This window comes from Semicossyphus pulcher, unplaced genomic scaffold (assembly GCF_022749685.1).
Source record: "Semicossyphus pulcher isolate SPU_LCO1_2020_fin unplaced genomic scaffold, fSemPul1.0.p SCAF_7, whole genome shotgun sequence".
Taxonomy (NCBI): domain Eukaryota; kingdom Metazoa; phylum Chordata; class Actinopteri; order Labriformes; family Labridae; genus Semicossyphus; species Semicossyphus pulcher.
This window is the reverse complement of record NW_027211748.1, coordinates 21,611,633-21,628,792: the sequence shown is the minus strand read 5'-3', so window position 1 is coordinate 21,628,792 and position 17,160 is coordinate 21,611,633. Positions and strand designations below refer to the sequence as shown.

General features: G+C 41.6%; 1 protein-coding gene across 1 annotated transcript; it reads right to left on the bottom strand.

Moving 5' to 3' along the window:
• Positions 1 to 1,030: 1,030 nt before the first annotated feature.
• LOC138612078 (kidney mitochondrial carrier protein 1) lies at positions 1,031 to 7,107 on the bottom strand. The gene is made up of 9 exons (XM_069685386.1): positions 6,907 to 7,107; positions 6,653 to 6,800; positions 6,166 to 6,260; positions 5,830 to 5,915; positions 5,005 to 5,100; positions 4,782 to 4,906; positions 4,381 to 4,504; positions 2,716 to 2,796; positions 1,031 to 2,200 (listed from the first exon to the last, which is right to left on the bottom strand). The coding sequence occupies exons 1-9, from the start codon at positions 6,968 to 6,970 to the stop codon at positions 2,159 to 2,161; spliced, it is 861 nt and encodes a 286-aa protein (XP_069541487.1). The 5' UTR covers positions 6,971 to 7,107; the 3' UTR covers positions 1,031 to 2,158.
• Positions 7,108 to 17,160: the final 10,053 nt, after the last annotated feature.

Below are 17,160 nucleotides of genomic sequence, written 5' to 3'. Positions count from 1 at the left end.
CCTAAACCATCCCTTTAATGACATATTTTTTGTGTATATTTCCACTGAAGTTAAAGCGCTTGTCCCAACTGGTAACCTATATTGATTTCATTGAACTGGAAGGGTGGGTGTCATCTGTTTTGGCTAATTTATTATTCTTATACTGTATATCCCCTTATATCTAATGTTGTTTTGTGTGTATTTTTATTTCCCATAATGTTATGTCAGTCCCGACTTGTCAATATATTGATTTTAATAAACATGCACTTGCTTTAAGAGTGATTGCTGTTAGCTTAAAGTTACAGCAAACTAAGCTAACTTTCGATGTGTTTATTAGAATAAACGTTGGCCAACCATAAAAGATCCCGGTGTCACTCCGTCTTCACTTTCTGTCTCTAACCAACACAACGCAGAGTCCGCCGGTTACACCTGCTAAACAAAGTGCATTTCAGGTCTATGATGTATAAACTATACACGAACCAGCATACAAACACTTTTCTCCTCCATCTTGTCTGTTAGATTGTTTGGAATTGAGTTATTTAGAGCAGCCATGATTGTCACATCAACTATAAACTGACAGTACGTCTCATGCTGACTTAGATGAAGCAAATACGACAATAACAGTCACCAAAGTAATACATCCCCTGGTGAGGCTCCTTAAATAAAAGAACAAGGCACACACACACACGAGAGAGACTACAAGTTCACTACATCGTTTCCCTCGAGCTCCCCTCATCTCCTCAAAACAGCTCTGATGACGGAAAACTGGGAATTTACCCGCAGAAAATAAAAGAGCAATTACATGTGAGCATCCCCTGAATAATTCATAAATCATTGTTTGTGGGACGCAGCGTGAACATGTGTGTTTGAAAGAAAACTGGGCACTTCCCTCGGAAACAACACAACTGTGCTAGATTTGTGGCCTCAAAGTTGAGAGTTGGGGATTTAAAGAGTCATAAACAGCGGTTGGCTTCAACTGGGTCGAGCTGTGTTGGGCTGATGTGCGGCTCCACAGCGCCACACTGTGGTTGAAACAAAGAAAAACACTCAGTTTGTATTCTTTTTTTTATTTCAAATATACAAGGCTTCAGCAGCGTTTTACACCACAGTTATTAGTATGACAAAATTGCACTGGCTTACACTTTGGCAGCATCTCACAAACACACTCAGCAGCCAGCAACATATTCACCCTCTACATAAGCTCACAGATAATCATACAGCGTGCAAACACAGTATATGAAACAATACTTGAAGTTAACTGTAATGTGCAGTGGTTTCAGTGCCTTTAAGCAACAGTTAAAGCACCTTTGGGTACCATAATCGGTCCAAGTGGTCCAAAAATAAAGCAATGTGTGATATAATATGTAGGCTAACATAACGCCTGTACAGTATATGTTAACACATGAGCCCAGGGACCGCAGTTGCCCCCCAGCTGCCCCAAGTTATATTTACTGTCTGCACTCGCTGGCATGAGGGACCCCCAGTCTGGCCTCATATGGGCATGTGATGTGTGTCTTCAGCCTGGAGTAGAATACAGTACGGCGGCATGTGTTTTTGACTCTTGACTCTGTAAATCTTTAGGAGAAACTTTCAATATAAAGTATTTCACATTTCCACAAACCCAACTCCCAATTTAGAAACATAGAAAAGAACCAAACAGCAGATTCTAGACTGAGTTTGTATGTGGAAACAAACATTTGTCTTTCAAAAAAGGGAATGATCACTGCGATTGTCAGCTGCTATCTGACATTCTCAGTCTTTATGCAACTCAGGCGCAGACGGCCTGCATCACAGACTAAGGCACTCTATGTGGAGAGCACTTTAAAGTGACTGAATAAATGCTTCATAAACAAGAGTCTGACACTGCTGTTGCATCTTGAGATGAATTTAAAGGGCCAGGATCAAATTAAATGAGCTTTTAAGCTTAACATGGCGTTAGGATGAGCTAAAACATCAGATTTGAGTGTCTTACACACTTGTCACGGGCTTTAGGCGACATGTAGCCCAAACAGGAAGCAGGATAATTCTCATGCCGCCCCTCAGACATGGGTCCACATCAACACCTGTTCATTGGATCCATTAAGGATCCCCATCCAGCCACTCCTGATATTTGGTCCTCTCAGCTCGTCTCGGAGCGTGCGCTCATTCTCATCTCATCTTCGTCGTCTCTTTCCGTCGCTCACACGTCGATCTTCTTCAGCTGCTCGTAAGTGAGGAAGAACTGGAGTGGGAGTGAAGGAGCATGAGAGAGAGGAGTGGAAAGTTTTCTGTTGAGCAGAGCATGAGGCTCGCGGAGGAGTTCTGGCTCTTTCTGTACTCGAGCTCAAAGCCTTCCTTGTTACTGTTCCCTTGTTACCTCAGTCTGCTCTGCCGTAACAAGTCAATAATCTCATTACATTTTTCAGGCCTGGTTGGAGCTGCCAGCACTTCTCCTCCCACTCTAACACTTTGGTAGTTCACACTTCTTTCTCCTCTTACCCCCCATGGAGGCCCCCATACCTCCTCTCTAACCACGGGCAGTGGGGTACTGAGGCAGTAGTTAGACAGTTACATAAGAGAGTTAACCAGCATTATGAGATAAGCCTTCCTCCACTCGAGCATGGCTTGGCATCATATACGTAACGTGATGCATAACAGAATTTACTACTTACCCCGCAGATTGCTGCAGCTCTGAAGGTATTGCATCACAGAGGATATTCTGTACGTAAACACACTAATGAGTCGGTTAAAGGATACGATGATGTTCCAGGGTCCCAGGCGGAGCCAGTTGGGGAAGAAACCCTTGTAGAGGGCCATAAAGCCCTCGGAGCGCCACGTCTGTGAAGAAAACAAACACGTTAAAGACACTTTTTATCCTCTGATGATCAATCTGAAGTCCTCTCTGGGCATTTTTACTTGAACAGGGAAATCAGTGACAGTCTTTTTTAAATTTTTCCCAATGAGGACAGAGTGTATGCGGCCGCCTAGAAGACCGCTCTGCCTTTTTTGTGTGGCTGCTCCGAGTTGAAAATCTCTGAACTTTTTAGAAAGGCTCTGGTGTCGTCACCGCCGCTTTTTTCAGGCGACCAATCAGATGGGCCACTCATCACCATGGTTACCACCAAACATGGTGGAGCAACTTACTTTGGCCATTTCTGTCTACCCCGGAGCTAGATAGAGACCGAAAAGCCCATTTGTGGGAGCAGATCGGCCGGACACTAAGTGTTGTTGTGTTTTTATCACCCTACGCGTTATAAGCTTGTTGTTAGCTGTGTAGTTAGTTAAACTTATTGTTGTCATAGCAACAAAGCAGCAGCGTTTTTCTCTTACAGCACAAGCCCTTCATCCCAGCGCTCCCACCCTGCCAGCGTTTTTCTGCTAGAAAAAGGTGCTATGTGGACACAGGGTCTCAGGTTTTACCCTGATAAAAGTCAGAAAGAGTTGATGAATATGAAGCAGCAGAGGGTGAGTCTGATTTTAATTCCTTATTGTGGATCAAGCTTCAACACAGCAACTTATGAAACAGAGCGCTGCAGGAATGAGCCCAAAGCCTGTTAATGATTTTGCAATTTTGTACTTCCAGTTCCCTTGTCTCAAAGTTTTTTAATTAGCTTTTGGTTAGATGTCTGACATGAGGTCTGACCATTACATAAGCCAGTACCCCAATCTATACTTGAAGGTTATCTGTCACATTAAATGTCATCATGCGGTGCACGCACAAGTTGGAAGCTCAGCGTTGGTGCCGTTAAAATAATGCACCTGTGTTATAGTTTGTTTACAGCCTAATGTTAGCTTTTTACTTTTACTGATGCATTTATGCCTCAAAAACTATAAAACCAGAGTTGTTTTTTTTTAAAGATAAACTTGCTGAACAAAATGTTAAAGTATGAGCAGTAAGTATTTAGCAAGGAGCTTTTTCCCAAAATAATCCAAAACCAAAGGGAAAAATCCTTCTGGCTTTGTCGAGGGAACGGGACATTGCTCACTTCGGGGTTGTCCAACAAAAATAGGTCATTCCTGCAGCACTGATAGTGTGTTTTTGTTTTTTTGCCTCTATTAGATAGGATAGCTGAAGAGAAACAGGAAATGTGGGGAGTAGAGAGCGGGGGAGGACATGCACCAAGTGATCACAGACGGGGAGTCCAGCCTGCGATCAGCGCAACGAGGACTGTAGTCTCTGTATACGGGCGCCTGCTCTACAAATTGAGCTAAACCCCAAGTATGTTTTTGTTATTCCCACCCTGCGTACACACATTTAAAAAGCTCCTTTTAGAGCCCGACATCATAATCCTGCTGAATCTTAGCCCTCATGAAAAGTAAACAGGTTTTCATTTGCCAAATTGTGCTCCTTTATTTTATTAATTTACAAACATCAGCTGAAGAGTAAAAGCTTGATTTGTCCATCTGGGTAATGTCACTGACCTGCAGTATACAGTCCAGTGTCCCCTGGTACAGAGCTCCTCCTCTCTGGTTCATCATGCGTGTCCGGACAACGTCCACAGGGTTGGAGGCCAAAGCTCCCGCGAGACCGCACACGAAGCTGGACCTGGAGGACGACGAGACACCCGTTATATGATGAGAAATGTTATTTTGTGCAAGGTCGGGACTTTAGTGTTCAGAAAAGCTTCTTCTAAACTGTCTGGTGAGTTTTATAACTTTTGTGTGCAAAAACGTTATTAGAAAAATACGTCAAAGGTTGCAACAACAAGACTAGTTCCATCTAAATGTACTAAAATGTGTTTATCTGACAAGCAATTTCATCCCAGTTATGCAACTTTCGAATGCCAGGCATTCATATGATCTCCACGAGACTGCAAACTCACAGGAAGTGTGTGTACACGGTGTCCCCCATGTAACCCGAGAGGATCAGATGCTTCTTGGTAATGTCATAGACCGGTAGCTCGACCCCGACCACGATGGCCGCTCGCTGAGCCGTTAGAGAGACGCCCTGATGCAGAGAGATAAGGAGAGAGAGGGGATGTTACAGCAGTGTCAAACTGACGTCATTCATCAAATTTAAAGAAGCATTTTCAGGCTGTTCTCCACCTTCCACAGCCCTCTGGTTCCCTCCTGCTGGTAGATGTTGATGAAGTTGCCCATCATGCTGCCCTGGATCACACTTCCCTGAGCCTGCATGCGGATCTGAAAGGACAGATAGAGGTAAAGTCTTTAAACCTGAACTTGAGACAATGAAAGCACTACAAGAGGTGAATGCTGTGGGTCCACCAAGCCAAGCAACTGGTTTATTAATCGTGCTCACATAGGAATGTGAAAGAAAAGACTAGTTTGGCAAGCACGACGTCTCAAAGGATTTTTTCCTCCATCCTGAAACTCTCCAGCCGCTCCTCGAGTTGTTTTCATTTAAACGGCTGCTGTTTACAGTTCAGCCTCGGTTTGCTATTTTGCTGGTGGTGGAAACACAATGTTCCCAACCTGCAGCCACATTCATTAGTCTGTTAACCTTTAAACACACACACACACACAGTGGACATAAGGTCAGACGCCCACATCTCATTTATGCCCCCATATCGCTTACAGAACAGTATGTTAAACTGTTGAGCCTCCAGTCTATAAATAATCCACAAGTGGGGTCCTGATAGCACGAGATGCCCTTCACGCCACTCGGCAAGCAACCAAATGACCTCACTACGGCCTGGAGCAAGATTACATTTTTAAAAACAAGGCTGCATGAGTAACTAGAGCTGCATGTACAAAAAAACTAAAACAAAATGAAAGGAGGCAGATTTGTTTTTCAGTCGAAGGTTCCCACCACGTGCCAAGAAACTGTCAAACCTGCTCCACTGCTTCAGGGAATAACCGACAGCAGGTTAATTTAAACAAAAAACAGCGTTCTTGTGTGCAAACAGCTACCTTCAGCACATCAGTGGGGTTGGCGATGGAGGAGGAAACGACACCAGAGAGAATGCCACACATCACATTAGTCAGCAGCGTCTCATCTGAAAGGGAAGAAGAGTGGGAGGCAGACTGTAACTGTGAACAAGCAGCATTTGATACAACGCACCCGCTGCAGTTTATCTTCAGTGTTCTCCAGAAGCACAATAAGCTCTCAGTATGAAAACATGAGGAGACACATTTAAATAGGTCACACACACATCTGTAACCCCCCCCCAAAGAGGAATGTGCATGTGTTGCTGCTTGCCGAGATGTGTGTATGTGTGCAAGAGAGAGATACAAACTGGGACTCACCCTCCGGTCTGTCCACAACCAGACGCTTCAAGCTCTGGTATGTGCCAATTTTTATGGTCCCATAGGAGGCCTGGCGCAGCATGGCAGGAGCTATTCTGTAAGAGTAAAGGGTGATGAAAATAAACTTGACTTTAATATCACAGGGGGCTTTACAGACATAAAGCTGTGGATCCTGCTACTGTGCTTAAAGAAAACAAGGAGGAAATATCCCCAAAGTCTGCACACAGGAAGAAAACAAAACAAGTAAAACCTGAGATAGACATCTTTAGATAAAGGGGGGAGAGAAGGTTCAAATACACACAGGAAGGACAAAGACTGTTAGCAAAACAGGAAGTGAACAATAATGAGGAAGTGTGATCATTTAGAGAAAATAGAAAGCAAGGGGAATTATTATCAAAAAAGATTTAAATCCTTGTGCAGGTAGGGCAAGGTTTGGAAAACAAAGATATGGTCTACACACATACACGCATGAATCCTCAGTACTGACCCTGAATACAGAGCCCGGAGCCCCTCCTCTCTGCATATCCTCACTATAGCATGAAGCATGCCTCTGTAGCGGATCTCTCGGTATTTACTGTCGCCCACTTGGCCTTGAACTTGAAGACGTGTCTTGGCAAGGTCGATGGGGAAGGTCCCTGCAACACAAAACCATATGATATTACTGTAAATCACGATAGAGCGTTAAATTATCAACATATATCCACGTAGCTCGGCCTCCCCTCGGCTCCTCTCATCACTCACCGCACTCCGCCGTCACAGACGCCAACCCGCCGAAAACAAAGGGCTTCCAGTTGACGTTTGACATTTTCTCCAGCCGTCACGGTGTCACGGTAAAAAATAAATGCAAAATCTCCCGGAAAAGCGCGGGGAGCTGTATTAAAGCCTGAAACTAATGCTTCCAAGGTGCAGCTGTGTTTCAATCCCTGCCGGCGTTTGAGGAGTCCAGTCCCGCGTGGCCCCGCCTGCTGCCCGTCTTGAAAGAAGCCCCGCCCACCGCTTCCTCCACTGGCTACTGTCTGCACTCTACCCGCCCACTGCTTGTTGCTTAGAAACAGTGCAAGGCTATAGAAAGGGGCTAAGAGATGATGAAATAGCCGAGACTGTTGCTTACTTAGCTTGAAGTCTTCCCCACAAAAACTGTTTGAGTGTAATTTCAGGCATATTCCACACATTCAAGTTAAATTGACGCCAATTTAAGAGCTTCCGTTTGTTCAAATGATTTCATTGTGTGAGAACAGTTGCAGGGTTATTATAGTTAATGAAAACTAAAACCAGCAGTGAAATAATTTCGTTAACTGAAATAAAAATAAAAACTACAATTTTCAAAAAAAAAACTACGATGAACAGTGCAACACAATCTAAAACTAAATAGAATTGCAGGTAAAATCAGCTTAGTCTTCGTCTTCCCCCTTGATTCACACTGTGGTTGCTATAGCTACTACTTTGTCCTGCTCTGTTTGACTTCTCCAGAGGCACTGGCCTAATAAAAAGGCCTGATGAAAATCATACTTTATGTCATGCATTTCTTTCATCCTACCCTTTTCAGCTTCTTTAAATCAAGGCTTTCCTCTTCATAACTGAAAAACTAAATCTAATCTAAAACTAGTAAATTCCTCAAAATAAAGAACTTTTTTTATGAACTTGTAAAACTAACTAAAACTAAACTGAATTAAAAAACAAAATAAAATGAAAGAGTAAAAAAAATTACAACTAATGAAAATTTAAAAACTATAATAACTTAGAAAAAAAGGTAAAAGGTGACTTGAAAATCACAATAAAGTCAGTGGTTCTCCCGCCACAAGAGAAATGGAATACATTCAAGCAATAAAATCACACAAGTTGGGGTGCTGTTATTCTAAATATCAGCATGGCTATGACCGATGATAATCACAGCCATGCTGATATTCAGTACAACAGCACAACCTTAAATCTGATATTGCTTTTATACAACAGTTCTACATTAGCGCTAATAAAATGCCTTGTCCAATCAAATAACTTGGTCAGAACGAACTGTAATAAATTGCCTGAAACTACAGGCTACATTCTATTTACTGTGCTGAATAATTTACATCACTAGATCAAAGTGGTATGTACATTTCTGTATCAGTTATCTCGCCTAAGCTCTGTTAAACTCATATTCATTTATATTATTATACCCTTCTGCACTGCTTAAATGGCCCACTTCACCATTCATGTCCAATTCAATTGTTTATGCAACTTTGAGGTATCTGTGTGTTGATTTATTTTCTGTTTAACAATGAAACATTAATAAGTCTTTCAAATAAGGTTGGTCGTGTAAAATTGAAAACATATAGGCTGAGGTACTGTATGTTTTTGACTCCCTCCACTGATGCTGTCAACACATAATCCTGCATATCCTGCATGACATATAATGTGAAGTCATATTTACAGTAAATATGATATGCCCTGAACATGACACATAGTAGTTAGAACACCAATTTTAAAGACAAAAGAACCTAGTATAATGCTTTCTTACTCCTGCACATACAAACACCGAGATATTAACATGCTAATATTACTGAGACAGTTGTAGGACAAAGATCATTTCACTTTGTCAAACCGGTCTCTTATTTTGAAAGTGTTCTTGCAATGCTTAACGTTCAGTAAACTATCTGGTTCCTGAAACAAAGTCTGCAAGTTTGTAAATCATTCTTCCTCTCACTATCTGACTCTGTGACGCATCAAAACACAGCCTGCACCTGACTCACAAAACAGAACTCATTAACCCACTTTACCTGCATTTATGCTCATTCTAGCTCATGTTTTTTCCCCCCTAAACAAGATATGTCTGTTTTTACCAGCTCTCTAATTCAATTATAAGGTTGTAGAAAGCCATAAAAAGTGTTCTCTATAGGTCATAGAGTGTACTGTAAGTTGCATTGTATATCACGTCACTGCAAGTGAACTTGTAACCTTTAAAGGGCCCTGTGCTGCTGTACGTTTATGTGACATCTGACCCCAGTGAGACATTTAAATTAGGTGTCTCTGCAAAGAGGTCAGAGGTCACAGAACATCTGGAGTGAAAACTAGTTAACTGAGAGCTTACTAGTTAGTTTTTGTATCGACACAATTATGATCCATAATAAACAAAGGAATGAATTTAGGCGCAAAATAAAATATAATAAAGGTAATAAAGAAATTAAATTCCAATAGTTTAATGACAGAGGGTACTAGCAAATTGACTGCACATATAGGTGTCACCAATAATCTTAAATCACATGTCAAGAATAAAAAAGGTGAAAAGGGTAAAATACCAAATAAGATACATCTGTGAGTTGATACCTTTTGCTTTAGTCACCTCTGAGTCATGTCCCCAGTAGGCAGCAGGAGTGCAGCAGGAGTGTGAGTGTCAATATGGAGGCCACTAACCCTTCACACCTTTCATCATGAGCTGTAAATGTTCAACACATTCGTGCAGAAGAAGGTCACACTTTTATGCGCGGCTGGCTTCGAGTCCTCGTGCACAACAGGCTGCGGTGTCCTGACGACAGAGAGGCAGGCATACGCCTGAGTGGAGGGTGTCAAGTTGTCATACTCAATGAAACAACGCGTGCCAAGGAAATTAGGTCATGCGTGCCGGAGCCTTTTTTTTTTACCTCGTTGGAGTACAAGTGACCTTTTCTCTAAATACTATGTTAGAGGTCTGAGACTAATGAAAAACTGTTGACAGGAGTCTGAAACACCTCCCTCATACCTCCTCTATGTGAGGAGGAGCCTTTAGGATACAAACTGTACAACTACATCAAAGACTACGGGCTTTTTCCAAGGTCGTCTTTCAAGGACTACATTTCCCCGAGTCTCTACACTCTGTTGTTTTAATCAACAAGCTATTTTCCTCTTCCATCCATCTCTTCATTGGATCAATATGTCATTGTGTATAATGTCAGTACCATGTGCCAACATGTCCTCGTGCTATTGTAACATGATCTTATTGAGCCAATGTGGCATCTTTCCAATATGTCACAGTGTGCTCATGCAGAATAATATCAATACCTGCTATTAGTGTATGTTTAAATGGTGTTTTAGCTTTAGCTTAGTGTGTATGTGTGTCTGTCACTGATTCACAGGGTCTATATATAGAGAGGTTATGTTTAGAGCATTGTTATGGCACACTGACCTACTTTTCTACACTGGGTCACTTACCAACAGGGTCTTTGGGTGTTCACTTTATTTTAAATCTTAAATTTGTCGTCTTTGTTCTTCTCTATAGAGCCGTCTTTCTACATAAATAGTCTAATCTGGTTTAAAAGCATGTTTTCAAAAGAGTGCAAAACAAAGTGTTTTATATAAGCATCCAAATTATACAGAATATTAACAGGGAATATTAAGATAAGTCAAATTAAAGGGGAAGTAGAGTAATAATAACACATTTATTTTGAAAAACCTCATACAGACAGATTGAGGTCAACCAGCTGATCATCTTAAAAGACAATAACCAGTGCAGACTTCAAAGGTTCATAGTTACAGGAGCAACACTGAGTTTGTTCTCAGATGACTGAACTTTTAAACACCTGCTCGGTCCATGTTACCACCATAAATATAGTAACAACAGAACTCATCACTTTTGAAGCAATACTGTTACAACACCTGTAACTAAGTAAATCTACTCAAGTACTGTGTAGATTCAAGGTTTTTGGACTTGAGCATTTCTGTGTCATGCAACTTTATACTTTTACTCCACTACACCTCAAAGGCAAGTACTGCCCTAGTTACTTGACTACATTTGTCTGGGAGCTACAGTTTTATTTTTCCTCATTCATTTTCCTGATCATTGAAAACAATGTATTTCAATGTATTTGATCTTTTGGATTTTAATCTTTCTCTGAAGGATCAAGTTTTGATTCATGGATTTCACATTTATTCTTCTACTTCTAAAAGAACAACAAAAAAACGTCTTAAAAACTTGGATTATCCGGAAAGGTATAGTCACAAAGCTAAAAACATGACTTTTATTTAGATATGTGGTCCTCACATGACAGCAGTGCAACAAGCATATATGATCTTATAGAATACTTCACAAGATACAAAGTTGTTTGCAAGTAGGTGTTTGAGGAGTCCGGCCCTGCGTGGCGCCTCCTGCCACCCGTCTTAGAAGAAGCCTTATCGCATCAAATAACTCAACTTTATTGCAACCTCAAACATCTACAGCAGTAAAATGCAATGGACAAATAATGCAGCTGTGATGTTAGTCCAAAAACATAATATATAATAGAGAAACACCGTCAGGGACTATTTTTTCACATCCACTGAGTGGCTGTCACCTCACATCTACAAAGTTCCAGGTTTGATTCCTGGTTTCGACGTAGTGGGCCTTTCTGTGTGGAGTTTGCATGTTCTCCTTGTGCATGTATGGGTTCCCTCCAGGTACTCCGGCTTCAGTCCGAGGACATACTCGTTAGGTTAATTGGTGACTCTAAATTGCCCGTAGGTGTGAGTGTGAGTGTGAATGAAATATGCCTTGGGATTGACTGGCGATCAGTCCAGGGTGTACCCCGCCTCTTGCCCACTGACAGCTGGGATAGGCTCCAGCCCCCCTGCGACCCTGAACAGGATAAGCGGTATAGACAGACAATAGATGGATGGTTGGTATTAGTTCTTTAACTTAAGTAAAAGATGTGAACTCTTCTGACACCCTGTATGTACATCACATGCTCAAACTACTGAAACCTATGGTGCATACATTCTTAGATGTCTGAGTGACGACATCTACAGCAGTTCTACTGGTGTCTGTTGTAGTTCTCTCTCCTGCCACTAGAGGTCAGAACAACACCACTGCAACATCACGTTAATTCTACAGCATAGTGCACAGATTATAAACAGCACTAAGTAGCAGCTAAATGGCTTGTGATGATACCCAAACCACTTATATATCACAAATCAATCCCTACATAATCAGAGGACACAAATTATACAGCTTCTAAAGAAGCATGGATACATTTGAATGAAAGTACATAAACAGATGATGCCCAACAACCTCTGTCTGCAGGATTTATAAGGACGCTCGTCTGACTGTGAGTGCTCATAAAAACAGATTTCCACATGAAGAATAAAATGTTTGTTCGGCTTCAGCGTATCTGTTTCATCACATTCGTCCTTTTGCTCTGAGCTTCCTGCAAACACCGAGTCCATTCTCCTGACTGCGAGACATTCATCCACACTATATTTATTATGATCATATGCTAGTTGTATTGTTTGATTAATGGCCCGGCTATGGGTCAGTAACCTCACTATTGCCATCAGTGCATTATTAACGACCAAAGAGGAAGAGGAGTGTGTGTGTCACTGTGCATGTCTGTGCAGTGTGTGCGTGGACGGATGCTACACGCGTCTTTGACAAACGGAAATAGATGAATGGAAATATTGCACTTTTATCTGAAAGCAATAAGCAGAGGGAAGTGTGGCGCGCCTAAAAACGGCTGCTTTTAATGTGGTGATTTGTCAAAAGGAGGCTGGGAGCAGAGCTGGGAGGGAAGAGGAGGGGATATATCTGTGTTTGGTGTTCAAAATAAGGGAGGAGAATACAGCTGTGTTATTTAGGAGAGGGAAAGGAGAGTATGTAGCCTTACATTAGATTGTCTGACCTCTAGGAACAGTCACTCTGGAGATGTTTAGGCCTAGAAACACGTGGCCTACAGAAATATATGTGTAACAATGGTGGAAAAAAGTGTGTACCTACTTAAATGAGGTCTACTTGGTAAAAAAAAATGTGTTTACAGCATTATACACACATGTACAAACACACCCACACACTCCTCTGGCACAAGCTGCATCATAATGTTATAGTGTCAGCTAAATAGGGAGCGCTTGTTTCGCTCACTGTGACTGACTGCAGGAACATTGTACTAATGTCACTGAGCATAAATTATCTGGTGTAAACGCAGAGTGAATCTATCTGCAGAAGAATGTGTGTGTTTGTGTGAGACGTGACAGTAAGTAAAGGTGACTGTTAGACACAACGCAGTACAGTGTGTGACACAGGATATATGTGCATGTTACGTAACGCTGTGCTAACTGTACCGATCAGCCCTATAGCAAACATGCAAAATTTGAACTACGTGAACCACCCTAAAGGACGTGTGTGACATTTTTGTTTTAACTGCTTATTTGCTTTTCTGGTTGGGGTTCGAAAAGAAGACCTCTGTCTTGTTTATTGTTTTGCCTGCTTATAACTTAAGGGTCTGTTGTTTTTAAAAGAGGTTACTCACTTTGCGGCTGTGTGACGCAAGAAGTTTTGGTTACAGGTAAAAAGTTGTACCGCGCTATGCAACGTTTCCTTTGGCCATTCCATCACGAATGCTGTGTTTCAAATGCCATACTATACTAGCAGTACGTACTGATTTGGCCAAAATGTAGGATGTAGTATGTAAACAAAAGCAAAATGTGCAGTTTGCCAAAATGACCCGGATGTCGTACTGATTTGGAGAAAATCTCCAGTATGCATCGGACCAGTCTACCTCGCCTACTGTATCCCACAATGCAAAGTGCTGGAACGTTACAACGGCAGTTGAAATGACGGACAGCGCAATGAAGGGGGCGCTATAGCTAAAAAAGCAGCGGTTATTGTTTACTTCCACCTGGTGTAGCATACTGCAAAATACATTTGAAAAGCTTCTCCATACTACATACTACCGCCTAATGCAGTATGCAGTATATAGTATGCAGTATATAGTATGGCATTTCGAACACAGCCACAGACTGTATAAAAATGTACGACGTGACAGCTCCCTAAAAGTGAAGCCAAACCCTCTCTATCGCCCCCTGCTGACTGGCTGCAGTATAGGTCATAAAGCCCGCCTCCTCCATGTTAACAGATGGGACATGAGTCAAACTATAAAATCAAAATACACGTCAAATACATTTTTCTCAAACATGATTTCTGTCATTATAGTTAGTGATTTATGTCCAAGTGTTCATTTCTCTGACACGTTTATTTTTAATTAGTTAAAAAGGATGATTGACAGCTCTTTTGACAAATATGGCTCCTGCAGCCGATCTGTTCCTGATTAGCAGAGTAGAGGAGGAACGGGGAGAGGAGATGTAACTAAAACAATCACTACGGTCGCTGAAATTTACATATCTGTGACACAAGAAGCTGTTCTGCTATTGGATCTTTGTGTGTTTTTTTTGGTAAATGCGTGTTTTGGTTAACGGAAGGAGCTGGACATTGTTACTGCAGCTTGACCACCGATCGTCATCAATGCAAAATGGCAGCGCCCACCTCAGGGGGTGTTTTGGCTTCAAATAAATACAATGTCATCTATTTTATACAGTCTAAGCTCTGTAATGAGAATTATGGCATTTTTTAAAATCTGAAAATATCACATATCCATTTAAGAAATGATAATTATCAGTTTTGATCAAACTGTAACAAAAATTCAGTATGTTAATGAATTAAAAATTTTTGGTTTTGCCCATCCTCAGTCTGGACATTAGTTAGACATCAAAGTGGTGTCAATCTTCTCATGCAGCACACTTTTAGCATTGTCCGTGAAAAGGATAATTCAGAATGTCAAACTATTCCTGTTAGCTCACTGGGTGTACGTTGATCGTGTGACGCTCAACAGGGCGGGGGCGTGGAGGCACGAGCTGCCTTTTCATGCTGAAGGGTTTAAACACCCACGCATGTCCTAGATAGAGGAAGCCTCCTTCACTTCCTGTGTTTCAGACCCTCTGAAATGTTTCAGGGAGAATCACTCGGAGACCGTTGGAAATCCTAATCGCACCTGTTAGAAGATTATGTGACTTAACCAGTGAGCTTCATAAACCTCCTGTCAATCATTCTGGTCACAGTTTAATCCCAGTTTTATGGATGTAATTTTAATTCTTGCAGTATTTATTTATTTTTATTCAGCATGACATTTGAATCATCAATATTAATGTAATTATGTTTTCGTAATTAAGATAATAATGTGGATGATAATGTATGCATGGTGATAAACACTGCCTCACATATACACTTTTACACACGCACACACACACACACACACACTGGTGCTGTCCCTCTCTTTGTACTGAAGTATTTTTACCTCATCCTCGGGGCAGCTCTGAACTTAATGGGAAGCGAAGGCTTGTCCACTATGGTTAATGTGTGTGTGTCTTTATGTGTGTGTGTGTGTCCTACTTGTTTACCATGCTCCCTCTCACTCTTCTCCTCACACCCTCCAGCTCTGAATGCATTGGGAGACATGCTGCATTCTGATTGGCCGGATGTGAGCTGTGACTCGTCTGCTCCTCCAATCAGCAGGCAGACGGGTTGTGAGAGGTGAGACTCACTGACACAAAACACACACATCACAGTGACGCAAAAATACTGTGTTTTTCCAGATGCACATTTTTACAGTCACGTTTTTTCCCATAAATCCTTGTTTGGATTTTTATGTCGACGCCTTATAAGGAGTTCTCATCGAATGCATCACAAATCCCCGTGATTCACTTCCTGCTGTGTGAATTTAAATGTAACCCCCATGCAGTGCAACACATGAACACCTGCAGATGCACTAGTGTGTGTTTGATTGTGTGTTTACCTTGAACTGAGCTTCCTGGTTGTCCACTAAGCATCCCGGCCTCCTCAGGGTTTCTGCCCCGTCAGCAGGTCTCTCTTATCAAGGCCGAAAAAGAGCTGAAGGCAGAAGGTTTCTCAGTGATGGGATATTCTCTAAAAGAGAACAAAAGTGAGAAAATGCTAAAAACTTGGATGAAAGTTGCACTTTGTCAAGGTCTCTAACGTTGACATTAACCTTCAGCTAATAACTGGTAAGAACAGCTGACTGTTTTACCTTGATCCGTCATGAAAGAAGAGTTCTTGTTGCTCAGACTAAAAGAGCCGCTGAGATGCACATAAAGAAGGCGTCACAAAGGTCCTAAAAGCTGGGACATGTACGTGACAACATGCTGAGTTAGTTATCAGTTATCAGTATCCTAAAATAACTTTAAAGGTATAATAAGTAGGATTTTCCTAGAACAATAAAATATGGACTTTTACAAATATAAAATAATATAAATCATCACTTATGGGCCTCTATACATGTGTGTTGGTGAGTGTGTGTGCAGACCCTTGTGAGACCCTTCCCTCTGCATCTATTTTGTACTTTTGCTTGCATGGCATGTTTTCAGGAGGTGCGCTGTTGTGGTTCCCTGAGCCAATCACAGCGTATAGGTGAGTGTGGGAGTGGTTCAAATTAGCAGCTGGGCCCCATTCAGACCGGCGAACATGACGAAAGAGTGATGCAGAGTAGGCCTTCTTTCTGTTGGACAGGTAGGTGCCTCAAACCGGGTAGGACAAGCTAAGCGGTGGTTAGCATGCTAGCGCAACGGTAACCGTGATGCTGTCGGTGTTAGCTTGGCGTAGTGGGCGTGTTCTCGCACGAGAGAGTTAGAGTGAGCTTCTGGTGACCAAGAGCCCAGTTTGAATGCAAGGAAAAATTCTGCTTATTATACATTTAAGGTTATCTTATACGGAAACCCTAAGCAGACATCCATCCATACATTTTGTTTTTGGTTGTTTTCTTGAGATCTCGACTTATTTATCTTATTACCTCGAGATAACAAAGCTTGTTTTTCTCGTGATAACGGGATAATTTTCTGCCGATCTAGAGAACAAAACAACAGGCTGGTCAATGTGATATTACAGAGCAGGACATGCCATGCTGCCATTGCCCTCACTAATGAGCTAAGTTAAGCCTGTTTCTATGTTTGTTTTGTGCTCCTGTCCTTATAAACAGGTCTATCTCTTAATATATCGATTTTAAGTTGAATTCAGTTGAATTTTACTGATGAAGATCTGAGCAATAAAATACAGTAGTCTGTAAAGCCTGCAGAACTATTATTGGAAAGCAAACAGTGACTCATGCAGAAGAAGCACAAGGAGAAGGACAAAGCAACATAAGACTTGAGACACTTTGCTTATCATTGCAGGATGACTGCGAAATGATGTGTTGCTATGATTACATATAACAAATTTAAAGGTACAACTTC